Consider the following 27,149-nt stretch of genomic DNA (forward strand, 5'->3'; position numbering starts at 1 on the left):
ACACTTTAATATCTACACATATTAATTCTGGTGGGCTCAGTGGGTCGAAATTTGACAGTTTTTAATGCCTACAGTGACTCCACATATTGGCCAAATATCAACTCTCTGCGACCTCCAGAACTGGAGATACAGAAATTCACTTTAAAACATCTTTAAAATACAGGATTATAATGAAACATGGGAACAGGGGAACATACATTTTCATGACATAAGGTGTAAACCACATTCCTGGACCGCAGTCCAGTTAACCCCTTGCCTCCCTGTGAGGTCAGGGGGTGGCCATATGGGGTGCAACCCCTTTAATACCGGGCCAACCCCCTCTCCCTCTACACTGCTCACCTGTGGGACATCACTTCTCACAACCAGATCATTCCATAAATGATCTAAAAATCAAAATCCTCAATGGAATGTTTAAAAGCACCCAAGAACGGAAAACATTTGAACTCAGAATGATAAGACTCTTTCACACCAAAACCAAAGGACTTAATGCGGACATGAGATTTCTCACACCCTATCAAAATTGCTTGTAATTATCCTGCTTGCCTCTAGTCTTATCCACACTTTCTCTCTCCCCCCAGTATCCCTCCCCCTCCCCACCTTTCTTTGACACTGTCCCCTGGCTTCAAACACATGTAACACCCTACCTTATCTACAGTAAATATCTGTTGTTTTTTTTCTTCCTCTCTCTACACTGTTTTAGCCATTGAATCCTTTGTATATCAGTATTGCTTGACCTGAGGAAGAGAGGATAACTCTCGAAAGCTTGTCCTATGACATAAATTGTTAGTCCAATAAAAAAGGTATCACCTAATACTGAAGAACTCATTTATTCTGCACTATATATTTGTGTATATATATACACACACACACACACACACACACACACACACACACACACACACACACACACACACACACACACCATAGATATACGCAAACATAATACAACCAAATACTTTTGTAGTAAAACCTCAGCACCTTTCACATAGAACATTCAGTATTTTGCTGCATTTTAATTAAGGTATCTAAACATTATCACAGGGAACTGGAAATTGGTCCGAGCGTGCAGTCAAGAAAACTAAGCTCTAAAGGCTTTTTATCACTATATTTCAGGAACCAAGGGTGTAAAATGTTCTAATTTGGGCTATATTAAAAGCCATAAAAGGTCTTTCAAAAAGATTAATGGTACTTTGCTTGGATTTAAGATAAGGGCTTTAGCTGGTTGCAGAAGCCGGGCCTGGCTGTTCCCTGGAGGCGATCATCTTTACAGCCACTTAGAAGATTTGTAAGCGCGCCGGCATAACCTCCACCCAATGCACAGACGCATTTAGGGGTTCTTTTTGTCTCCTTTTTAAAATTCCTTTCAATTTTACAGGTTTAAAGTGTTTAAATCATCTTGGACAGTAAAACAGACATAATAACTTAACCTTGTAATATTATCACAGTATTTGTTTAGCATACCAACCTCCCCCCTCCTTTACATAAACTTGACGTGTAAATATACATACATACAAATACATATATACACACAGTCAAACGTTTAAGGAAATGTGTGTGTGTGTGTTTGAATGATAGACACACAACGATGTTAACAAACGCAAACTTCTGATTCCTGCACCTAATCTTTGTGTCGGGAGGTTGCGCATGTAATCCATATACAGATGGAGGCAAGTTCAGAACAATGACTATGTTGGTTAATGTAATTGTGTGTCTATCATTCAGACTGCACAGGTTCAGAAATCTTTCACACAGCTAGCCATGCACCTTCACCATCACCTATCAGACACATCACCCTGCATGCCAAACACTCTCAGCCATGCACCTTCATGTACTTACTTATTATACCATTACCTGTCAGACACATCACCCTGCATGCCAAACACTCACAGCCATGCAAACAGAAACAACACACAATTAGGCATAAAATCAAAAACTATTTAACATGACATGTTTTACCTACAGATAATGGAGACGCAATCAATGCTACACTGAAGTGGTCTACTCACAATAACATCCTTCTATTAGGTTACAATGAAACCAGCTGATATTGGGCTGACACCTATTCTGATTAAAAAATAATAATAATCTGAGTTGTTTAAACAGGTTACCCCCTTTTTTATCCAAGAAAAAACAAGTGGAGTGGATCCCCATGCCCGCCTAAAATAAGGGGGGCTGAGCGACGTGGAACGGCCGAAAATAAAGACCTTTCCATTTGATATTTTTATCATAATGTTTATTATGTCGACAATGCACAATTGTCTTAACTCAGGCTCAACATTAGTGTCAACCGAGTTACCTAGGAGACGAAAAAGATCAAAGCGACAAAAAAAAAAAGCCCTCAATTGTCTGATTAATCAAGTCAGCAAACAGCTTATTTCTTTTAGCCTGCATGCAAGTATGAAAATGAGATTCCAGGAGCTTGGCTTTGTGCAGATTTGTTCATTCTTATCAGAACAAAGCCAGAGGCAGCCTATTTCACGGATCATTGCCACTGTCAGGCCTGCTGCACAGAATGGGTGACAGCCCCTTATTCTGAGGCTTGAGTAAAATTAGCAAAAAAGTCGGCACAAATTACCCCCTCATCTTTTTAGTAATATGACATTATTCATTTTTTTTTTTATCCAATTTTCAATTTTTGTCACACTTCCTCCTTACACCCCCCCCCCCTCCCCCCTCTCTCGCTCCTCACTCTGCACCCCTCCTATCTGCAGGCCATTTTCATACCAGCACTTCACAGCTAAGCAATTATACATGGGGCCAGTGGCTAATACAGGGCTATGGAAAATATCTGGAACACCCCCCTCCCCCCCTTCTGGAAATGTCACAATGCTGCACTATAAAACAATATGAAGCATAACGCTAACGGGTTTGTGACTACTTACTCCATTTAACGTGCGAGACTCTCTTTGTAACAAACTAAATCTGATGCTTTTTAGATGGCGCTGTTCTACTGGGTTTTTTTTGGATCGATGGTTATATCTTTATCTACAGTATGAGGTATGGGGTCGAGAGGAGCAGCCTAGCTGGTATATGCAATAAGTAGGGAAGTTAGAGACCTATTTGCTCCATCACACTCAGTTTCAGGGAGCAGGACATGTTTCTTCTGAACAGGAAACACAAATAATCCCAGCCATTCACAAAATGGAGCTAGGCCCTGTATTTAGAACATATGCTTTAAAATGCTGCTGTGATGTGACATGGCAGGAAGGCGCTACTGCCATTTGATAATACGGAAATTGCGCATTGGTATATGCAAAGTAATCAATGTTCCGTTTCCTACAGGGTGTTCTGTAGAAAACAATACATACTGCTAACAGTACGAGGTTTGTGGATATAATAGGTTAGTGAGAAAAATACAGTGCGCGACTAAAACTAACTCAATTGTGATAATAGAACAGTGTCTGTGATTGAATATAGTGATTAACTAAATACACCCTCCTATAATATAAGTGAATCACAATAAACAGTGAAAGTGATATAATTAAATGACCATACAATTCTGGTGATAGGTGGCGTATGCTGCTGGAATGGATGGAGGAGCTCAAACACTCCCAAGAGCTGAAAATGAAAAACAAAAACAAGTGCAAAACGCAATAGTGAAGTATATCAAACTCTATTGGAGGTGTTAAAAGGGTAATAAATCTGCATACATCAATTGGTTAGAACATAAGCATGTCGTGTATCAATACACAAATTACCACACAGCCGTCGGCGGGATAGGTGATGGTGCGGGAACCCTCAGGTAAGTATCTGCGGCACTTTCTGCATCTCAGTCGGCTCCGTCGCTGTGATCGCTCACCGATATGCAGTTCAGCTTACAGCAGACAACAAGGAGAACCGTAACAGTGGAGATTCCTTAGTGGAGGACAATCACGCCCTGTGTATGTCCAAACACAGTTTCTTAGTCCACACGGAAGTTCAATCGATACAAGCAGCAGCCGCCGGTTCCTTCGCTCCACGCCTAGCAGCCCGTCTAACAGCTGGGACGTTGCACCTCGCACGCGCGTGTGACGTCACGCACAGGACATATCTCCAACGGGAGAAGCGCGAACAGAAAGTCTCTTGTGCTATTGCACGATAGAATGCTTGAAAATAAAAACCGTAATCCTACGCGTTTCGTATATAAGTGATACTTCTTCAGGGATCCCTGAAGTATCACTTAGATACGAAACGTGTAGGATTACGGTTTCTATTTTCAAGCATTCTATCGTGCAATAGCACAAGACTTTTTCTGTTCGCGCTTCTCCCGTTGGAGATATGTCCTGTGCTTGACGTCACACGCGCGCGCGAGGTGCAACGTCCCAGCTGTTAGACGGGCTGCTAGGCGTGGAGCGAAGGAACCGGCGGCTGATGCTTGTATCGATTGAACTTCCGTGTGGACTAAGAAACTGTGTTTGGACATACACAGGGCGTGATTGTCCTCCACTAAGGAATCTCCACTGTTACGGTTCTCCTTGTTGTCTGCTGTAAGCTGAACTGCATATCGGTGAGCGATCACAGCGACGGAGCCGACTGAGATGCAGAAAGTGCCGCAGATACTTACCTGAGGGTTCCCGCACCATCACCTATCCCGCCGACGGCTGTGTGGTAATTTGAGTATTGATATACGACATGCTTATGTTCTAACCAATTGTATGCAGATTTATTACCCTTTTAACACCTCCAATAGAGTTTGATATACTTCACTATTGCGTTTTGCGCTTGTTTTTGTTTTTCATTATAATAGGTTAGGTCTGTGGTGCTCAACGCCAGTCCTCAAGGGCCACCAACAGGTCAGTTTGTAAGGATATCCCAGCTTCAGCACAGGTGGCTCAATCAGCGTCTCAGATATCTTTAAAACCTAACAAGTTGGGGGATCTTGAGGACTGAAGCTGAGCACCCCTGGGTGGTGGAGATGCGGAAGGGGGATGAACCATTGCTGCATGAACCCAAAGAGTTAGCACTGCCCTGTATAAAATGGTTGAGTGCAGTGGGAGTTGTAGAGAAACTGTAGCCATGGTGGCTATGAAGTGCTGCATTCGTGTGATTTTCCATTCCCAGCTTCTTTACTGCGTTTAACTTGTTGTTTTTTTTTTAGCATTGCAAATTAAGGTCCAAAAGACTAGCTGCAAAAATCCCAAGTATCACAGGTATGCATACATACGGCTGTCAGGGCTATTTACAAACTCACACCTACCTCAGCAGCAACTCCATAACTGTCTGAATTATAACGCAGTTTAAAAAAAATTTTTTGCAATAGTCACTGCAAGAAATGTACAAGTGGATTTCACATTTCTTTTCTGTCTTAAGTGGGACTGCACATAAAACCTGTGAGCAGCAGAAGGGCCATCAGCGCATCATTCTGGTTATAGGGTTGCCAGGTGGCTTCTCCAAAAATATTTTACACAACACAAACACACACACACACACACACACAGCTTGATGATTTCACGCAGTTGCCAGTGAAGAGAGAATTCTGAATAAAATAACAGTGGTAGTGTTTTCAGCAATTTCTTTATCTCTGTTCTTCTAAGTAAGAAAGCTTATTAACACGCTTTGAACTTAAAATCACATTTACAATAATGTGCCATCAACAGTTTTATAAGCTAATTAGAAGAGGAAAAAAAAGATTAATTAATGACTAGCCTGCTAATAAAATGGCAATCATGAAGAAAGAAACCGAGGGTGCTAAGCTTCAACTACCACCAATTAAGAGCTAATTACAAACAAATTATATATGTGTTTTGCTGTGGGCTTTAATTTACTAAAATGGTTTTAATTAAAATAGAAAACATGCTGATTAATTTGACTGCAGAAACAAAATGTACAGTATAAACCAAGTATTGTCTTCCGTAATTAGACTTGTAACAGTCAAATCTTTTCTTCTATTTTTCTCTCAAAGAAGTACTAAATATTGCTGTTGAAATGTGGTGGAGATGCGTTTTCCTTTCATGGATCTCTTTATTATGACATAATACTGGGGGTGTTGGTGTGTCATGTCTAGCCCCCTATTGTTATTACAAAGCAAGAACATGTATTCCTGTATTGATGCGCGGTCTCCAACTCTTTCGCTGCCAGTTGGGTTCTCACTAGTGATATATTCTTATCGCTCTTTAAGAACGTTCCATAATGTAAAGGAAGAACCTATGGCTTGTGCCATACATAAAGCTGAATCATCCGAATATGAAGGGGGGGGGGGGGAGATGTTTTAACCTCTTGAGAGATAAACCAATTGACAGTCCCATGATTAGTAGTGAGTAATATTTGCAAGCCAAGAATTTAAAAGCCAGAAAAACTAATTGATCTGTTGTTTCAAACCGCAGATGTCTCCAATCGGATAGATTAAAATTTCCCAGTAAATTACATCTTTTAATCTGCCTCTCTATAGAATAGGAAATGCCCCTGAGCACTGTACCTTGTCTGCTGTGTGACACCGCTAAACCTGCTGAGAGACACGAACAAATGCTAGGACAATTTAGTAAGCTAAATTACATGGTATTACTTACCTTCCTAGATGTAACCCCTTCTCTGCTGAACAGTGGTGCAGGTTTGCTGGTTGCAGAACCAAACATATTGCTTTTATGTTCAAGTTAGGACAGGGGTGTCAAACTCAGTCCTGAAGGGCGACCAACAGGCCAGGTTTTTCGGATATCCCTGCTTCAGCACAGGTGGCTCAATCTTCAAGTCACCTGTGCTGAAGCAGGGATATCCTGGAAACCTGACCTGTTGGTGACCCTTGAGGACTGGAGTTGCCCACCCCTGATCCAAGTCCATTGACGGATAACAGGCGAGTCGCACGCGGAAGACTTCACCAGTGGCCCCGGCATCCATCTTTCCCTGGTACAGCGCGCTTATGAATAGCGCCCTGGCTCCTCTCCTGTGCTCAGCACTAATTCTGAAGATAACTGGAGGAGTGGGACAGTATTAATGAGCGCACTGCCATAAAACATAAAATGACCGGAGGAAGCGGGAAGACGCTCCATGTGCACATGGAAGAAAGGGTGGAACAGCCCCTTTGTGTCACCCCCCTGTCACTTTATCCCTTCCATGTCACATATGCGGCCCTTGTAGCAGACCTAGTCTCACCTGACAGGCTGTAACACAGAAGCTAGATACAAATGACAATGTGTATTGGGGCCGGGGGCCAATTGTTACCATATGAGACTTTGGGTTCATTCCTTCTATATTGCTGCACTAAATATCGGACACCTTGCCAACTGCTTAACCTCTTTGTTGCCAGCAAGACTTGTCCTAAACCCTTTAACCAGTGGCTTGTAATCAGTATGTGTAATTATCCAAGTATTATCGATATAAATAAATAAACATTCACTGCTGGGTGTTTTATATTGAATTAATGCCGTCCTAACACCGATCCAGAGTGTTTGGGATACAAGCTTATTCCAAAGCTTTGCTGCTTAGACTCTTAATCAGGACCCCAGGCAAATGACACACTGCTGTGTATAGTGTGATAACATGCTATGCCATAAAATTGACCGATGTGTAATCTTACAGCAAAGAGCGATCCTGCCAAATGCGCATGGAGCGCGTTTGCAAGGTCACATTCGGTATCAAGTGGGTCAGGTGCTTGACGGTTCTTCCTCCTGCGATACGACTTCTCAGTGTACCTCTATAAACCCAAAATGAGGATGCTGAGTTTTGTACCCACTCAGATTCTTTCCCCACTCGCTTACTGTATGTGATTGGTTCCAAAGTAAACATGTCAGATTCCCTGAGTTGAGTCATTGCTTTTGCTCCACTTTCATATGAGCCTCCAGATCCGTGGTTTGTTTGTGTTATTTGTTTATTTGGCTCTGTTCCACCCCTTCAAAGCTGTTGCTTCCAATACACTATTTAAAGGCTTAGAAATGTTATACATCAGAAATTAGTTTCACCTATTAGGACAGGAACTGGATTAAAGCACTCTGGGAACTGTGCCCCAGAGCGAAGGTTTTATCAGCTTGTTCCAGTGCTGCATCTTTGGGGGGAAAAAAATGACTCAACTGATGATTGAAAACCTATACACCTCATTTATCTAGAGCACTTAACAACTCCTTTCTACGTCAGCATGAGGTCTGGTTCCCTGGCACTGTAATGACGGCCAATGATGATACAGTATCATACTTAAGAGATATAGCGTCATGAGCCTCATTCTAACCCTGCTCTGTGATTTCATCAGCCAATGATGAGAACTTTAAGGCAGTATCAAGGTGACCAATGCAGGAGCAACACATCTCTAATACATATTCTCTCAAAGGAACGGAGCTACAATTACCAATACTCCCAAATTACTAAGCCATTAGAAGAGGGACTAAAAATTGAAAGAGAAAGAGGTAAGTAACCAAAAGAGAGACAGACACAAGCACATTCCTATGTTGAATTCTGGATGGTAAGAAAGAACAGGTGAACCATACGGCTCCCACTAACATCGGGAAGAGGAAGGTGACGCAAGAGGGTGTCAGGAAATACTAAAATTATTTAACAGCCAATTGTACTGCAAATGAATACTGTGTCCTTTTCTAACCCGCCATTCACTTTTACATTCAGTAGTCTTGTGCAGGCAAAGGATGATCACACATCCTTCTGTATATCTGTTCTTTCCAGCAGTTTTGCACAAAAAAAACGCCTCCTTTCTATTCTCTTAGAAAGGTTCCAATATGTCAAGAGAGCCTTTAGATGACACCAGAACAAATATTAATGTCGATATTTATTTTGTGCAAGTGTATGTGTGTGAGTGTATGTATGTGTGTGAGTGTATGTATGTATGTGTGTATGTATGTGTATGTATATGTATATATATTTACATATACCTACATTTAATTTGTATGGTGCAAACAATATATACAGCTCTTTACAAAGCAGACAATAGAATAAAGATTAGTATAATGCAACAAGTGCATCAAACATAAAAGCACAAGGAAACACCTAGCCCACAGAGCTTACAATTTAAACGTTGACATAATCCATCAATGACAGTATATATTCTTCTTTAGTGGTCAACTGAAAGTTGCCACAGGACACTGCTCTGCAGATCTCTCTTCAACATGAAAGGGGTTAAACACGTCTATTATAGAAAGAGTAACACAGAGGATGTCATTTAGCACAGGCTTTGCCCCAAGCATCACACAGAACGCTCTCATACGGAGCTGAAGGGGCCGTGCTGCCCAAAGGCTTCTCGCGTTTTGCAGACAAGCCGTTTAAAAGATAGAATTTATCAGAAAGCTGCATTCTGGCTAGCTGAAAAGATCTGTATTATCGTCACACAACAGATCAATTAGTGTCATGCTGCTCGTGTTGTAAATACTGCTTGGCAAATGTGTTTCCTGAACAAATAAGACCTGGCAGAAAGCTCCCTCTGGCGGCCAAGGGGTTAATTCTAGGATTGCTGAAACGACCTGCAACTCCAGCCCCTCCAAAAAGCATTGGGTTGATTTATAGCAGGGGTAGCCAACTCCAGTCCTCGAGGGCTACCAACAGGTCAGGTTTTCAGGATATCTTTGCTTCAGCACAGGTGGCTCAATCAGTAGGATTGCCAGGTGTCCGGTATTGAACCGAACAGCCCGATATTTGGTTACTCTGTCCGGTAAAAAATGAGAGATAATACCGGACATGTATGCGTATACCAGTATTACCCCTCTGGACTTAGTAACCAATCGTGGGATTTCCCCTGAGAAGGGAGAGAGTAGAGCTGCTGCTAGGGGGCTGGGCAGCTTCTTCCATCCTGATTGGCTGCATTACACAGCAGCAGCCAATAAGGATGGAGGTAGCAGGAGCCTGGGGGTGGGGCCAAAGATCAGAGGAAAAGCATGGAGCAGAGAGGTGAGGCTGTGTCCTGACAGTATTTGTTCTGTTTTGTCCTGGTGTGAGTGAGTGTGTGTACTGTTTTGTGTGTGTACGTGTACGTGTGTGTGTGTGTGTGTGTGTGTACGTGTGTGTGTGTGTGTGTGTGTACGTGTGTGTGTGTACTGCTTTGTGTGTACGTGTGTGTACGTGTGTGTACGTGTGTGTACGTGTGTGTGTACGTGTGTGTGTGTACGTGTGTGTACGTGTGTGTACGTGTGTGTACGTGTGTGTACGTGTGTGTGTGTGTGTGTGTGTGTGTGTGTGTGTGTGTGTGTGTGTGTTTTCTCTGGCTGTCCTGTGAAACAGAATATAAATTGGTGCAAATTTGTGAATACTTGGAGTGAAATTTAGAAAAAATTACGTAACAGTCAGGTCATTAGAAATAACATTCTTCCTCACCAACAATTCTCGCGCGCGTCGCACCTTTCACCAATGTGTCCAGTATTGTTGGACAAGCCACCTGGATGCCCTATCAATCAGTGGTGCAGTCGAAGAGCAGTGGGCAGCAGCTTTAATAGTGTAAGGCTATGGCTCCAGTGCCTGCGCTGCACGCGCGTCTGTGAGGCAGGTGGAAGAGGGAGCGGCCGTGATGTCACCCGGCAGGTTCGCCCTCATTAGCTGTACCGCTGGGGGGGCGTGGCCTAGCGCTCCATTGCTAGTTCCCCTCACAATTTTCTTGCAGGCTGGAAAAACACCACGCAGCGCGGCGGCCCCCCCTCGCAGCGGGCTCGGCCTCATTGAGGGGTGGCTCTTGTCCCTGCAGTGGGCGCTGCAGTAGCCAGCGGGGACCTGGCCTAAGCTAAACCAGCTGCTGGGTAGCAATACTGTGCTACACACATCTGTAGCCCCCTCCCCCAGAGTTCCTTTAAAAGCAGACTACTTCCTGGTTGGCAGGCCAATGTTCCTTGTGCACACTTGAGATACCTGGGAGATAAGCTAATAGCCGAATTAGCTACCAGTTTGATGGCTCTCCAGGGTAGGTCTTGAGGACTTGGTGTATAGTGACACAAAAACTAAATCCTAAATGTCACTTACCTCACGAGTTGCTAACTTGTCACTAAGCTCTTCTGCTGCTTCAATGTCTCCTCTTTTCACAGCTTGGTCTAGACTGTCTTCAAGCATTGACTAGAAGGAACACAAAACCCATTAACATTCACAGCAATCCTCGCTGTCAGCCTGATGAAGGGAGCAGGTTAGTTCCTCAAAGTTTAATATAAAATTGGGCTTAAAATGTATCCACAAAACACAACAGATACATCTCCTTGCATACGGCTACTACATTCTCCCCAACAAAAAAGCAACTGTGTTTTAACAAACTCCAAATATAATATAAACCCTGAAAATTAGTGATGTACCGGGTACTACCCTGTACCTGGCAGCTTTTCAGCTACCCCGGAAATTACCCGGAGCCGGCAGCTGGAAAGTGGACCCGGCGCCGGGTATCCGTGTAATTTCAGGGTAGTTGAAAAATATCTCTTACTTACCTGCTGGAAGCCCGCGGCGACATCTGAACAGGTACGCAGAGGTGCAGGGGCGGTGGGGCAGCATCAGCGGTCAGTGTGAAGCCCGCGCGGGAGCTGCAGGACTCCATACTGCACTGTGAGCTGGGACCATGTGACCGGAGCAGGACAAGAAGCTTTCCTATTGGACAGCTGGCTGTATGGAGTCCTGCAGCTCCCGCGCGGACTCCACACTGACCGCTGATGCTGCCCCACTGTCCCCGCACCTCTGCTTACCTGTTCAGATGTCGCCGCGGGTTCCTCCACCCCAGGTAAGTGAAAAAACGGGTAGCAGGGTACCCGGCCGGGTACAAGGTGCCAAATCCTCCGGGTACCCGTTACCCGGTTTTAAAAAAATGTAGGACCCGGTCCAACACTACTGAAAATAGTAACAGGGAAATCAAATAGAGACTTTGAATTTTAAAGCAGGATTAATACAGTACAGGAGAGGAGTGGAGTGTGGCAACAGTGGTATTTAATATGCAGCCTTCAGCGCAACATATACAAATAATAAATAGCCATTCTTTTCTGCACTAGGTAGATATTCGTTATATGAAACGTTCTAGCAACCTGCAGAGCAGGGGTGGGCAACTCCAGTCCTCAAGGGCCACCAACAGGCCAAGTTTTCAGGATATCCCTGCTTCAGCACAGATGGCTCAATCAGTCACAGCTTCAGCACAGGTGGCTCAATCCGTGCACCTGTGCTGAAGCAGGGATATCCTGAAAACCTGATATTGTTGGTGGCCTTGAGTACTGGAGTTGCCCACCCCTGCTGTAGAGCAGGTGTGCGCAAAACGGGGGGGCCAGGAGATTTTCATGGGGGGGGGGGGCGGCAGCTACAGAGGTCCCGCACTCTCCCCCAAGGCATTTAAATTACATGCCGGGGAGACCGCGCGAGGCCTTCTCCTACCTTATCTTCAGCGACGCGTCGCCATGGTAACCGGCATCAAATAACGGTGCCGGGTCATGCGACGTCGCGTTGCCATGGCAACGTGACATCACATAACCCCGCTACGTCATTTGACACCGGAGCCGAGGAGGGAGGGAGGGCGCGAGCCAAGTAGGCAGGAGGGGCGCCAGTTAAAAACTTTGCGCACCCCTGCCAGTGTAGAGTGTTTGACATGCTCCTATGCATACTCCCTTTTAGCTGCATACAGCAGACAGCATGGTAATGATCTCATTGCATGGACACATCATGAGGCCACATTAACCTATCCCATTGCCAATTACATAGTAAATACCACTGTGTGACAAGTAGTAATGCTCTGAAGCTGTTAGAGTACACTTTAAGGAAACCTACAGCAGCAGCAGCAGCAGCAGCAGCAGCTTCCCCTGCCGTTTTGTTTTTACATAGGTGGGAAGCAGGGGGTCTCCTGAGCTGATCTGCGTTAATTACTTTCTCCTATTCAGCGGCTCACACATACTGTATCTGCCTTCCATGCCGTCCACCACGAGAAATGCAAAGCGAGTAGTCACCTTTTTAAGGATCTTGTTGCACACGGGAGGCTCAAGTCTATCGTTTATCCCAAAGTACTGCTGGAGAGTATCCAGGGCCGCGACCTTCTCAGGAGAGGGGCTGAAAATAGAGAGCATGCACACGCACGTGAAACATACATGTAATACACGTTAAACTGATGGAGTTATCCATTCAACTGTGACAGTGCCGATTGGGGCACGGTCACACAGAAAGTCCCACTGAAGTCAATAGATGTTTTCGTACTTTGATCAGCACTATTAAAGTGCAATGACCCCCTTAATCAGTAATACCTTGTATTCTTTTCTGCATCTTCTGCCAGCTTGTGCTTGGATTTCCCTTTAAAGTAAAATAAATAAATAAAAACATATGCTTACACATACAGGTATATAAACACACATACCGGTATTTAAACACACATGCAGGTATATAAACACACATGCAGGTATATAAAAACACATGGAAAAAACAGAGAGAGGTAGAACCCCAAGGAGAGCACTCTACCAATGTGTAGCCAAAATGTATCAGAACCTAGTAAGGTGGGTGAGTAATGAATTAATTAAAACCAGAAACTTTAATTGAGTCTTAACTCTAAATATAAAATAATATGGGGAACACTATAGGTCAAGTAATATACTAATGATAGCCAGTGTACAGTGAATTAATATTAAAAATGAGCAAAGCAGACCACAATAAACTCTGTACTGTAAACCCAGAGTCTGGGATATGGCCGCACGATAACACTAGTGGTGTAGGGTAGATCCAAAGGTTTTAATTAATTCATTACTCACCCACCTTACTAGGTTCTGATACATTTTGGCTACACATTGGTAGAGTGCTCTCCTTGGGGTTCTACCTCTCTCTGTTTTTTCTATTTGACATTACCCCTGATAGTAGCACCTCCACATAGCCACATCCAGCAAGCAGTAGCGAGGGTATTCCTTCCCCCTCCACTTCCCCTTTTCCCCTCCTTGTGTTTGGATATAAACACACATGCAGGTATATAAACATATGAAAACACACTAATAAAATTTTATTATATTGAATTTGTCTAATCAGATATGCTGCACTGGCATACCTCCCCTTTTGTATCAGATGATAACTGAGAAAAACTTGAATAAATCTTAAACATATTTAAATTTTATTGTAAAAACTAGACTCTACATGAATGTGACTCAAGATGTTTTTCCGCGTGATTAATGGAACAAACATAAAATCACAAAACAGATTTACCTATGATTAAGCAACTATAGCCAAAGAATAAAAACCCACGAGGCAAGTACATTGTGTATATTCCCTTCTGGTTAAAGTGGTACTATACAACCATTGATAATATATAATTATGTTTGTAAAGATTTATATACCTAATGTTTCCTTGGACATCAGTTACTGATGGCATGATCACAGGTCCTCACAAACATTTGTCATTCGCCAACCACTTTAAAGATCTTCTCAAGGATGTCTTCTTTCTACCCCCTTTGTATCTAAAGCCCTCTCCCGCCTTAAACCTTTCTCACTGACTGCCCCACACCTCTGGAATGCCCTTCCCCTCAGTACCCGACTAGCACCTTCTCTATCCACCTTAAGACACACCTTAAGACACACTTGCTTAAACAAGCATATGAATAGCACTGTGGATAATACTGGACACATGATACATAAAGCTTGGCCCCCTGCAGACGCACTTACCAGAACTCCCTCCTACTGTCTCTGTACGTTCTCCCTACCTACCAATTAGATTGTAAGCTCCTCGGGGCAGGGACTCCTCTCCCTTAATGTTACTTTTATGTCTGAAGCACTTATTCCAATGATCTGTTATTTATGTTATCTGTTATTTATTTGATTACCATGTGTATTACTACTGTGAAGCGCTATGTACATTAATGGCACTATATAAAGACATAATACAATACAAGATAAGTCGATGCTATTCGACACAACATACTTTGTGCGACACCATCTAGACACAAAAAAAGTTCCCACCATGCTCCCAAAGCAATCCTCAGCTCCTTCCAACCAGTTACTACTGAGGAGGAAGTGTCCAGTCTTTTCTCCTAATCCCCCTCTACAACCTGCACTCTCAATTCTATCCTCTCACATCTCCTCCGCTCACTCTCCACCACAAATATTCCTATATTGTCTCATCAACCTCTCCCAGAACACAGGCTCATTTCCTTCATCATTCAAGTATGCTTCTGTCACCCATCCTGAAGAAACCTTCTCTCGATCCTGCCACGCCTTCTAACCAAAGTCCTATCTCCCTTCTGTCAGTTGCATCCAAACTTTTTGAACGACTTATTTATAACCGCATGCTGAACTTGTCCTCTTCTAACTCTCTCCTTGACACCGTGCAGTCTGGAATCCATCCTAATCACGCCACTGAGACGTAGCCCTAACAAAAGTCCTCAATGATCTACTCAAAACTAAACCCCAAGGGCAGCTATCCTTACTTATTCCTAAGGACTTTTCTGCTGCTTTTTATACCGTTGATCACCCCCTCTATTCTATTGGCCTCCGTGACACTGCTCTCTCCTGGTTTATACCTAACCTATCTGACCGCACTTTGTGTTTTGGTTGCTGGCATATCTTTCTCCTCCCTTCCACTCACAGTTGGTGCACCCAAGAGCTCTGTTTCTAAGACCTCTACTGTTCTCCATTTACACCTCTACAAACCAAGTCATTCGGTTTTCACTACCACCTCTATGCTGCTGATACCCAAAGTTACCTCTCCTCTTGTATGTATGTATGTCTTTATTTATATACCGCCATTAGTGTACATAGCGCTTCACATTAGTAATACATGTGACAATCATATAAATAACAAATAATACACATAACAGGTCATGGGAATAAGTGCTTCAGAGATAAAAGTAACATTTCGGAAGAGTAACATTTCTGCCCCTCCTTACATCTCATCCCTAATTTCTCGGTATGCACCATCCAGACTCTTGCGTTCTTCTCAAGGATGTCTTCTTTCTACCCCCTTTGTATCTAAAGCCCTCTCCCGCCTTAAACCTTTTTCACTGACTGCCCCACACCTCTGGAATGCCCTTCCCCTCAATACCCGACTAGCACCCTCTCTATCCACCTTTAAGACCCACCTTAAGACACACTTGCTTAAAGAAGCATATGAATAGCACTGTGGATATTCTAAACACGATACATAATGCTTGGCCCCCTGCAGACGCACTTACCAGAACTCCCTCCTACTGTCTCTGTACGTTCTCCCTACCTACCAATTAGACTGTAAGCTCCTCGGGGCAGGGACTCCTCTTCCTTAATGTCTAAAGCACTTATTCCCATGATCTGTTATTTATATTATCTGTTATTTATTTTATTACCACATGTATTACTACTGTGAAGCGCTATGTACACTAATGGCGCTATATAAATAAAGACATACAATACAATACAAGAGGAGTCCCTTACATCTCTTCTGACCTCTCCCCTTCTGTCCAGTCCCACGTCACTAACTGTCTTTCTGCTATGTCCTCATGGATGTCCAACCACTATCTTAAACGTAACATGTCAAAAACGGAATGTATCATTTTCCCTCCTAACGCTATACCGGATTTCTCACTTGCAACAGACGACTCCACTATAACCCTTATACCTCAAACTATATGCCTAGGTGTCATTCTTCTCCTTCATCCTGCTCATTCAGTATCTTTCCAAATCATGTCGTTTCCAGCTCCACAATATTGCTACAAAATAGCCCTTCCTCATGGAACAATGCACCAAAATGATTACTCACGCCCTCATTATATCCCGACTGGACTACTGCAACCTGCTCTCTATCTCTGCTTTATGTCTCCTCTCTAGTCTATTCTAAATGCTGCTGCCAGGTTCATTTACCGCTCCCCCTCTGCTGAACCATTATGCCCGTCAATACACTGGCTACCCATATCCTACAGTCACATTGAAGACACTTGTGCTCCTCTACAAGGCTATACAATCTCCTCCTTGATGTCTCACCTTTACATGAAGCCTAACATGTCCAAAACAGAACTAATAATCTTTCCCGCTTCCACTGCCACACCTACACCCAAACTCTCCCTGTCAAAAATACCACAATCACATCAACACAACAAACATGCTGTCTAGGGGTCATCTTTGGATCCGCCCTCTCCTTTATTCCTCACATTCAAGTCCTCACCACCTCCCGTAATATTGCTAGGATACACCCTTTTCTCACTCATGACGCAACTACAATCCTAACTCACTTGTCCTGTGCTGCCTCGACTACTGCAACCTTCGCCTAGTTGGAATTCCCCTTGTGCGCCTGTCCCAACTCCAATCCATGCAAAATGTGACTGCCAGACTAATCTATATCACTCATAGCTGCACTTCTGCTGCTCCACTATGCAAATCCCAACACTGGCTTCCCATATCCTCTAGAATCAAATTTAAAACACTAGTTCTGACACAGAGCTCTCAGCGATTCTGCCCCCCCCCTTACATCTCAGCCTTCATCCTCGAATATTACCCTAAGTGCCCGCTCCGTTCTGCCCATGACATCCGTCTGCCTTATTACTACCTCTCACACCTACCTACAAGACTTCTCTTGTGCTACACCCTCTCTATGGAACTCCCTACCATGCACCACCACTCTCCCCCCAGCTTTCAGACATTTAAAAACTGCCTGAAAACTCATCTTCTTAAGGAAGCCTATCTGGCATACCCCGAACATCCCCCCCTCCCCTACAACCCTATTGATACCAGCTGTACGGCTGAACCAAACTCCACGCTATCTAGGACGCCCTAACATCCACACCCCCAAACCTTAATGGACCAGCAGTGCTGCTGGACCATACTCCACCCTGAGGCATACTCCCTCCCACAATGAGCAGCCACTTTAACTTTTGTTTCAACTGTGCCCCTCATTCCCTCTAGATTGTAAGCTCCCAAGAGCAGGGCTCTCGTTACCTTCTGTATCTGTTTGCGCTTGTTTGTCCTTAATTGTATGTCATTCTGTTTATGTCATTCATCCTGGCTGCGAAATATGTTGGTGCTTTACAAATAAACAATAATAATAATAAGAATAATATACATACCACTGCTCCTCTCTACAGTACATCTGTGACCTAATTTACAAGTACTCTCCCACACAGTCTACATTCTGCTCTTAATCTAAGTCTCTCCTCCTCCTTTATTACTTCCTCCCACTCCCACCTACAAGACTTTTCCTGTGCTGTACCACAACTGTGAAATTCTCTACCACGCACAGTCAGGCTCCGTCCCTGCCACGCACAGTCAGGCTCCGTCCCTGCCACGCACAATCAGGCTCCGTCCCTGCCACGCACAATCAGGCTCCGTCCCTGCCACGCACATTCAGGCTCCGTCCCTGCCACGCACAATCAGGCTCCGTCCCTGCCACGCACAGTCAGGCTCCGTCCCTGCCACGCACAATCAGGCTCCGTCCCTGCCACGCACAATCAGGCTCCGTCCCTGCCACGCACAATCAGGCTCCGTCCCTGCCACGCACAATCAGGCTCCGTCCCTGCCACGCACAGTCAGGCTCCGTCCCTGCCACGCACAATCAGGCTCCGTCCCTGCCACGCACAATCAGGCTCCGTCCCTGCCACGCACAATCAGGCTCCGTCCCTGCCACGCACATTCAGGCTCCGTCCCTGCCACGCAGAATCAGACTCTCCCGACTATGCACAATCAGGCTCTCCCGACTATGCACAATCAGACTCTCTCGACTATGCACAATCAGACTCTCCCGACTATGCACAATCAGGCTCTCCCGACTATGCACAATCAGACTCTCCCGACTATGCACAATCAGACTCTCCCGACTATGCACAATCAGGCTCTCCCGACTATGCACAATCAGACTCTCCCGACTATGCACAATCAGACTCTCCCGACTATGCACAATCAGGCTCTCCCGACTATGCACAATCAGACTCTCCCGACTATGCACAATCAGGCTCTCCCGACTATGCACAATCAGACTCTCCCGACTATGCACAATCAGACTCTCCCGACTATGCACAATCAGACTCTCCCGACTATGCACAATCAGACTCTCCCGACTATGCACAATCAGACTCTCCCGACTATGCACAATCAGGCTCTCCCGACTATGCACAATCAGGCTCTCCCGACTATGCACAATCAGGCTCTCCCGACTATGCACAATCAGACTCTCCCGACTATGCACAATCAGACTCTCCCGACTATGCACAATCAGGCTCTCCCGACTATGCACAATCAGGCTCTCCCGACTATGCACAATCAGGCTCTCCCGACTATGCACAATCAGACTCTCCCGACTATGCACAATCAGACTCTCCCGACTATGCACAATCAGACTCCTCCAATCATACATATATTTAAAAGTTCCTTAAAGACATTTTTTCAATGAGACTTATTCAACACTGTCCTGACTTTCTTTACGTGCATCCTAGAACCGCATAATCAGAGCCCTGATGTTGATAGCCAACTCGTGCTAAGAAACTCACACACACACTATTCCTGGTCTTCCCTTCCCTCCTTCTAGATTGTAAGCTCATTGGGGCAGGGACCTCCTTCCTATTGTCTCACTTAACATGTATATACTCTTTTTTCATACAATGTTATTGTCCTCCCTCCCACATTGCACTGCAGAACATGTTGGCGCCATTCAAATAAAATAATAATATCCAAATGTATAAATAACGGAGTGAAAGGCGCATAGCACTGGTAACAAAGCGATTCATTTCACACAACTTTGCTACAGTAATAGAAAACATGTCACTCTTGGACCAATACTGTAGATTGTGGAATAAAAATGCACCTTTCCTGCGTCGTTTTCTCTTCCCCCTTTGGTTTGCTTGTGTCTTCAATTCGCGGTGCTTCTTTTGAAGATCCAAAAATTTCTGTTATCAAAAAATATATACAAAGAGGTATTAGGTAGCAGAGGCTTAATGATGCATACAATAAAAACCCTAGTGCCCTATTACGGTATTTGCTTTGCTCCACACATTTTTCGCTTTATTTTAAGCTGCAATCCTCCTTAACTTCCTGTATAATGGATTTTGTTTTAGTTAAAGCAATGAGACATTTGCCTATGTGTTTTACCATGTAATAATTGACCAAAATTGTTTTTAAATACATTTTAAAACATAGGCTACACCACATAACTGAAGAGTACAGTAGCAAATACATGGAATATAAAAGACATGCATTACAGTACTTGCTTTCGTTAGAGGCATGTTTTAGGGTTTTATAAGTTACAGCGGAGAGAATGATGTAGCAATGAAGATTGTAAGCTTTCCGAGGGCAGGCATTTCTTCCCCTATTGTCTGATTTTGTTTGCTGCGCTCATTGCATTATAAGTTAAACAAATTTAACAATAATATTGCTCCTCTTATTTAATACCCAAACATTAACAGGCAGAACTCCAACACATGGTGAGCACAGGTACATAATATCACCTGGTGTTATTCAACTCCGAGTAAAATTCTGACCTTGAATTTGTTTCTTTGTATTGAGGTTCCATAACGGTTGGTATAGTCAAATATATTAATTTTAGCTTGTGGTACTAATAAATGTAAGCCCGAGGAAAGGGCAATGATGCCTGAAACGCTAATGTAGCTTGCTTTTTTTTTGTGTCCTCATGTGAATTGTTTGGAAATACTAATGCCTTTTTTATTTTTGTAATACAATAAGGATTAAGACCATTTTTCTTTAATAGAGTCGGTAAGTTAATATGCTAAAAATGGAGTTGTTATAATTGAGTGCTGGTCTGGTTTAAAAAATACAGTCAGGTTGATTTTTTTGTTCCTAGTGGTGAGGGATCTGGACCGGTGCAACAGTCATAGCAGGAGTGGGCAACTCCAGCCCTCAAGCGCCACCAACAGGTCAGGTTTTCAGGATATCCCTGCTGCAGCACAGGTGATGGTCTTTGACTGAGCCAGCTGTGCTGAAGCAGGGATATCCTGAAAACCTGACCTGTTGGTGGTCCTTGAGGACAGGAGTTGCCCACCCCCGAGTTATAGGGCAAGTTCTGCTTTTTTAATTTTACTAATACACACAAGGAACAGCATCTGTGGCCCACTGAATAACTTGGGTTATTTCAACTGATCTATAGGAATGCTCATATTGTCCCACTCAAAGCTATCACTATCTGCAAGCAGAAACTAATTAAAAAAAATTGCATGCAATAGAGTGAGCTAATTTACAGACTAAGACCAACCTCTTGTTCCCCGCACAGCAACATTCACTATTAGAAGTTTACTCATTTGAAATGTGAGGCTCAGACCCTGGGAGAGCAGAGTTGGTGTGGAACTCACACACACTGCTTTATTCTCTTGAACATCTGCAGGGAACTTGCCATTAATCTCTTCAAGCCACTCTAATTTTGTCAAATTGAGTCAACCCTGTCAAGATCTGACCCTGGGAAGCTCAGGTTTCAAATATGATACAAAGATGCCTTCCACGTACAAACATGTGAAGCATATCAGTGCCTCTTCACAGTGATTTATTTTAGGTTAGCGTACATCTTTATTAGACTAATTACCCCATAAACTTCAATGGAATTCCCCTCCCTGTGATCATAATACATTTATTATTAGGGACATTATCTCCCCGAGTGCACAAGAATAATTTTGGTCAGAGGTTTGCAGTAGGGTTAAGCTTGGTACAAAGGTAGATCCTTTTGCATGAAGCTAAGTGGATGGCAGATCAATACTTGCAAAACGGATATTGGCATTTTATTAAATATGGATGAACATATTATATATAACTGGTGATCATAACTGCAATTATTAAAAGCAGCAATCCAAGAAGTCTGAGTTTAACTCATATTGCTAGTAAATACCAATTGTATGTCCTATTGTACTTTTTTAATGCTTTTTAGTGTTGTTAATTATGTATTTTCTAGCTTCTAGTTTACCATGGTAACCTTTGCTGGGCTCTGGGGAGAGCTCCATTTTAGCATCCTGGACACATTTCAAATGTTTATATCCTGAAAGGAGCATCAGATTTTTTAAATGAAAACAGCTTGGAAAAGGATCAAAGTTAAAAATAAATCAATGGTGATCAATAAGGACTGCTGTTTAAAATAGATTGGCGACAAGATACAAAAATATGAAGGGCAAGTCTGAGCTTGAAAACATGCAATATAAAGAAAACATTTGTATTACTTATACTTGGGGTCATTTTAATAGCCAGTGAAATTAATAAAATTCAGTAACAGAGCCTGTTAACCTGCAGAGTAGACAGAGCTTGGGCACGGAGTGGAAGGGAACAAAAATGTGTCAATTAGTAAACCAAGACTCCCTCTGCATCTGTCTGCAAAGGGAGAAGAGGGGATTGATGTTAGGTCAGGACAATTAAATAACAGATGAAGTTCACTGTATAGGGAGTAGTTAGGAACAGGCTTGGTAAGTACAGTACCATATTTCACAACTTGAGGGAATAAATCAATCAGATTGGCATGTTGCAGTCTAACTCTTCTGTAACATGCAGCTGCTGTAATTTACAAGCATATTGGGACTACCTTTAGAAAAGTTTAATGTAAGAAATCTAACCTCTGTATTCACCAGATTTCTTAAAGCAATAAGGTTTCTTAAAAGCTGCTCATCTAAAATAGTTGAAGGCCAAGACGACAAGGGGTGACACTGCAGCAATGTGTGCTTACCTTCTGGAGATCAGTGATATCAGAAACCTGACCATCACACAAATACCTTCAGGAGGGAGGATAAGCTACCAAACTAATGTATGCTCTCCACAGTTTAAACTAATAGGAGGATCTCCCAAAGCTAATTACTATTCAGTTACATGGATAAATGCATTTTAGGATTACTGTAGTACCAGATGTGGGAGACTAGTATTGCCCACCTGTAGACAACATATGTCTGTTTATTGATATGTATCTTAATTAGAAGCAGCTAGACAATTGTACTGTAAAGTATTCCAGTTTTGTAAAATCCTATAACTAGATTACCTTTTTTGTTAATCTTTATATCAGTCAAAAAGCAATGGCAGAGTATTTGTAGAAGGAAAACGGTTATTCATAAATTCACACAACACAGGAACCATGGGACACGCACCGAAATCATCTGCCACAAAAGTCTGCTCACAACCACTGGGGGCTGTGACAGCAAATTGCATTAGTAACTTTAAAAGAGGGCTATATATATTCATGGAGAGGAAGTCCAGATGATACTAGCAGCATGACAGATCTGGAGCATGGGAGTGCATGATGCACTCAGAGAAGCTTTATGTACTGTACTTGCCTTGAAAATCAGGACACTGTACTGGGCTTGATTGACCGTTTGGTCTGACCCAGTATTTGTCAGGTCTTATTGACTTTCATATCCTTAAGTTTTTTTTCTATCATTTACTTGTCCCCAGTAGAACACTCCAAATGTGATTAATCATGTGCTTGCTCACCCTGTCTGGGCTCCATAAAGTTAGCTACAGGTAACTTTACCAGAGAATCGGTGCATTAAACAAAATCAGATATCAATAAGAAATGGTAACAGGTTCAGTGTTTTTATTTGCAATATGTTGCATATCCAAGTAATTTCCAGAGTATGGTTACAATATCACATCATCTTGTTAATGAAGGGCCTTATTTTGAGATTCATACGTATAGATAGGCAGCGTACCAGCCCATATGATAAAGTAGGAATTTTGTGCAAAAAACATTGACATTTCATTATGATTTTCAGACAAAGTTAGATAACCAATAACATTAAGTCCGGAAGTTTCCATCACAACATAAAGGAATGTTAGATAACAGATGTAGCAGACATTACCGCACGAAAAGGTGCACAAATCATACAAGTTGCCGTATCACCATTGGTTTGTATTGCACATTGCACTTCAACGCATGATTGTGTTATAACCGGTGCAATAACGTCTGCTACATCTGTAAATGCCCGAACTTGGCTTTTATCTCACTGCCAGGTGCCAGCATCTTGTAGCAAGTCACCAACTAATATCCCTCACCCTGAAGTCTATACCATGGCAATGGGAACAACGCTCCCCTCAGCACCTTACAAGATACAAATTCTCCATCACTATCTGCTGCTACGGCAGAGGGACTGAGGACAGGGGCAGTGCCCTCATGCCTGGGGCAGTGCCCTCATATGCCTGGGGTAGTGAAGCCTTGCTGTTCCCCGAGGCGGCGGTACCCACATCCCAGGAGCTCCTCGGCACCCCCGTCGGGCAGGAAGGCGAGCCCGCATCCTTCTCTGTGCTATCCGCTCTGGCCGGAGGAAGCACCAACTCCTGGGCAGCCTCATCGTCCTCGGAGACGTCGCTCTCCGTCATCCCGGGGGGTAGAAGGCCGCTCCACATTCTCCTCACCCAGTGACTGCTAGTAATAATGCTGCGACTGCAGCCGCCATGTTTGGACGTAGGAAAACAGAGAAGGGGGGAGGATCTAATTTGGACCAACCAATCAAGGTTTCCCCAAAACCAGGAAGCGATCTGAGAGCGAGGCGCGGAACGCTGGATGAGGGTCGCTGGCGACACTTTGCGTGTCAGTGACGTAACAAGAGCTTTGCCACTTAGTGCTGAGGGGGGAGGATTGCTATGGATACGAGGGAAGGAGACTAGGAAGAGAGAAGAGGAAGGGGTCACATGAAGTAAAGCAGGCGAAGAAAGAGAGTCAATTCTGATAAAAGACATTAAAGAAAATAGGAAAGCTCCAATCAGTCATATTGGTGAAGGGGGATTTTATACTGCAGAATAAATGAGTTCTTCAGTGTTGGGTGATACCTTTTTTATTTGGACTAACAATTTATGTCATGGGACAAGCTTTCGAGTGTTTTCCTCTCTTTTTCAGGTCGGCAATACTGATATACAAAGGTTTCTGTGACTTAGACAGGAATTCATAGAAACCTTTGTATATCAGTATTGCTTGACCTGAGGAAGAGAGAACTCTCGAAAGCTTGTCCTATGACATAAATTGTTAGTCCAAATAACTATCGCAACTGGACTAACACGGCTATTTCCATTATATATATATAATATATATATATATATATATACACACACACACAAATATAGCTGTATGCTCATCTGCATGTCTTAGGCAGGTCTGCAACCCCGCCTTTCCCCATTATCACCCAGCATACAGCACTTCCACTGCAGCAAGGGATTCTGGGAAATGACATGCAAATGAGCACACAGTGTCACTTTTTGCCTCAATAACCATTTTTAACATGGTTCCCTATAGGCTTAAGCTTGCTGCATGGTCACAGCTTCGAGCACAGCCAGGGTTAAGGTGCATACCCAGAAAACCACCCACAGACAGCTGTTTCGACCTTGATGGGTCTCATCAGTGTGGGGTTGACTTAACCCTGGCTGTGCTCGAAGCTGTGACCATGCAGCAAGCTTAAGCCTATAGGGAACCATGTTAAAAATGGTTATTGAGGCAAAAAGTGACACTGTGTGCTCATTTGCATGTCATTTCCCAGAATCCCTTGCTGCAGTGGAAGTGCTGTATGCTGGGTGATAATGGGGAAAGGCGGGGTTGCAGACCTGCCTAAGACATGCAGATGAGCATACAGCTATATTTGCATATTTGCTTTCCTGTGGAGGGTTTTTGTCACTTTTTTTACTCACCATAACTTAACTCAGTATTATGGTTTGGCCTATCCCATAAGCCTCTCTTGCATTCCCAGTAAAATCAACCCCACACTGATGAGACCCATCAAGGTCGAAACAGCTGTCTGTGGGTGGTTTTCTGGGTATGCACCTTAACCCTGGCTGTGCTCGAAGCTGTGACCATGCAGCAAGCTTAAGCCTATAGGGAACCATGTTAAAAATGGTTATTGAGGCAAAAAGTGACACTGTGTGCTCATTTGCATGTCATTTCCCAGAATCCCTTGCTGCAGTGGAAGTGCTGTATGCTGGGTGATAATGGGGAAAGGCGGGGTTGCAGACCTGCCTAAGACATGCAGATGAGCATACAGCTATATTTGCATATTTGCTTTCCTGTGGAGGGTTTTTGTCACTTTTTTTACTCACCATAACTTAACTCAGTATTATGGTTTGGCCTATCCCATAAGCCTCTCTTGCATTCCCAGTAAAATCAACCCCACACTGATGAGACCCATCAAGGTCGAAACAGCTGTCTGTGGGTGGTTTTCTGGGTATGCACCTTATCCCTGGCTGTGCTCGAAGCTGTGACCATGCAGCAAGCTTAAGCCTATAGGGAACCATGTTAAAAATGGTTATTGAGGCAAAAAGTGACACTGTGTGCTCATTTGCTTGTCATTTCCCAGAATCCCTTGCTGCAGTGGAAGTGCTGTATGCTGGGTGATAATGGGGAAAGGCGGGGTTGCAGACCTGCCTAAGACATGCAGATGAGCATACAGCTATATTTGCATATTTGCTTTCCTGTGGAGAGTTTTTGTCACTTTTTTTACTCACCATAACTTAACTCAGTATATATATATATATATATATATATATATATATATATATATATATATATATATATATATATATATATATATATATATATATATATATATATATATATATATATATATATATATATATATATATATATATATATATATATATATATATATAAAAATATATACATTTGTTCGCCCCGGGCGAGTGGATTTAACCCCCGGGCGAGTAAATATTGGTCCAAGCAGCACACGTTTAGTACTAGGTGGCGAGTAGATTTTTTGTGTGGCGAGTAGATTTTTTGGTGATTTGTCAACCACTGTATATATATATATTTGTGTGTGTGTGTGTATGTATATATATATATATATATATATATATATATATATATATACTAGCTGATATACCCGGCGTTGCCCGGGCTTGCAGGGGCGGGGGGCAAGGGGCGTGGAAGTGTGGGGGGGGAAAGGGGCGTGGAAGGGTGGGGGGGCAAGGGGCGTGGAAGGGCGGGGGGCAAGGGGCGTGGAAGGGCGGGGGGGCAAGGGGCGTGGAAGGGCGGGGTGGCAAGGGGCGTGGTTTGCTGGGGGGCAAGGGGCGTGGAAGGGCGGGGGGGCAAGGGGCGTGGGGGGGCAAGGGGCGTGGAAGGACGCGGGGGCAAAGGCGTGGGGGGGCAAGGGGCGTGGAAGGGCGGGGGGGCAAGAGGCGTGGAAGGGCGGGGGGCAAGGGGTGTGGAAGGGTGGGGGGGCAAGGGGTGTGGAAGGGTGGGGGGGCAAGGGGTGTGGAAGGGTGGGGGGGCAAGGGGTGTGGAAGGGCGGGGGGGCAAGGGGTGTGGAAGGGCGGGGGGGGCAAGGGGCGTGGAAGGGCGGGGTGGGGCATGGAAGGGCGGGGGGCAAGGGGCGTGGAGGGGCAAGGGGCGTGGAAGGGCGGGGGGCAAGGGGCGTGGAGGGGCAAGGGGCGTGGAAGGGCGGGGGGCAAGGGGCGTGGAAGGG

At 43.9% G+C, this 27,149-nt stretch overlaps 1 protein-coding gene across 1 annotated transcript in view; it reads right to left on the reverse strand.

The window, feature by feature from the left end:
- Nucleotides 1-24,171, reverse strand: part of FAM204A (family with sequence similarity 204 member A) — a 33,010-nt gene extending 8,839 nt beyond the window's left edge. The window contains exons 1-5 of the mRNA XM_075612025.1: nucleotides 23,929-24,171; nucleotides 19,577-19,658; nucleotides 13,086-13,131; nucleotides 12,795-12,894; nucleotides 10,855-10,944 (exon numbers count right to left, since the gene is read on the reverse strand). Coding sequence (XP_075468140.1) covers nucleotides 10,855-10,944; nucleotides 12,795-12,894; nucleotides 13,086-13,131; nucleotides 19,577-19,658; nucleotides 23,929-24,090 — 480 coding nt within the window. The 5' untranslated portion in view covers nucleotides 24,091-24,171. The remainder of the gene's footprint in view (nucleotides 1-10,854; nucleotides 10,945-12,794; nucleotides 12,895-13,085; nucleotides 13,132-19,576; nucleotides 19,659-23,928) is intronic.
- Between the last annotated feature and the right edge of the window lie 2,978 nt (nucleotides 24,172-27,149).

The sequence above is a fragment of the Ascaphus truei genome, chromosome 8 (genome assembly GCF_040206685.1).
Source record: "Ascaphus truei isolate aAscTru1 chromosome 8, aAscTru1.hap1, whole genome shotgun sequence".
NCBI lineage: Eukaryota > Metazoa > Chordata > Amphibia > Anura > Ascaphidae > Ascaphus > Ascaphus truei.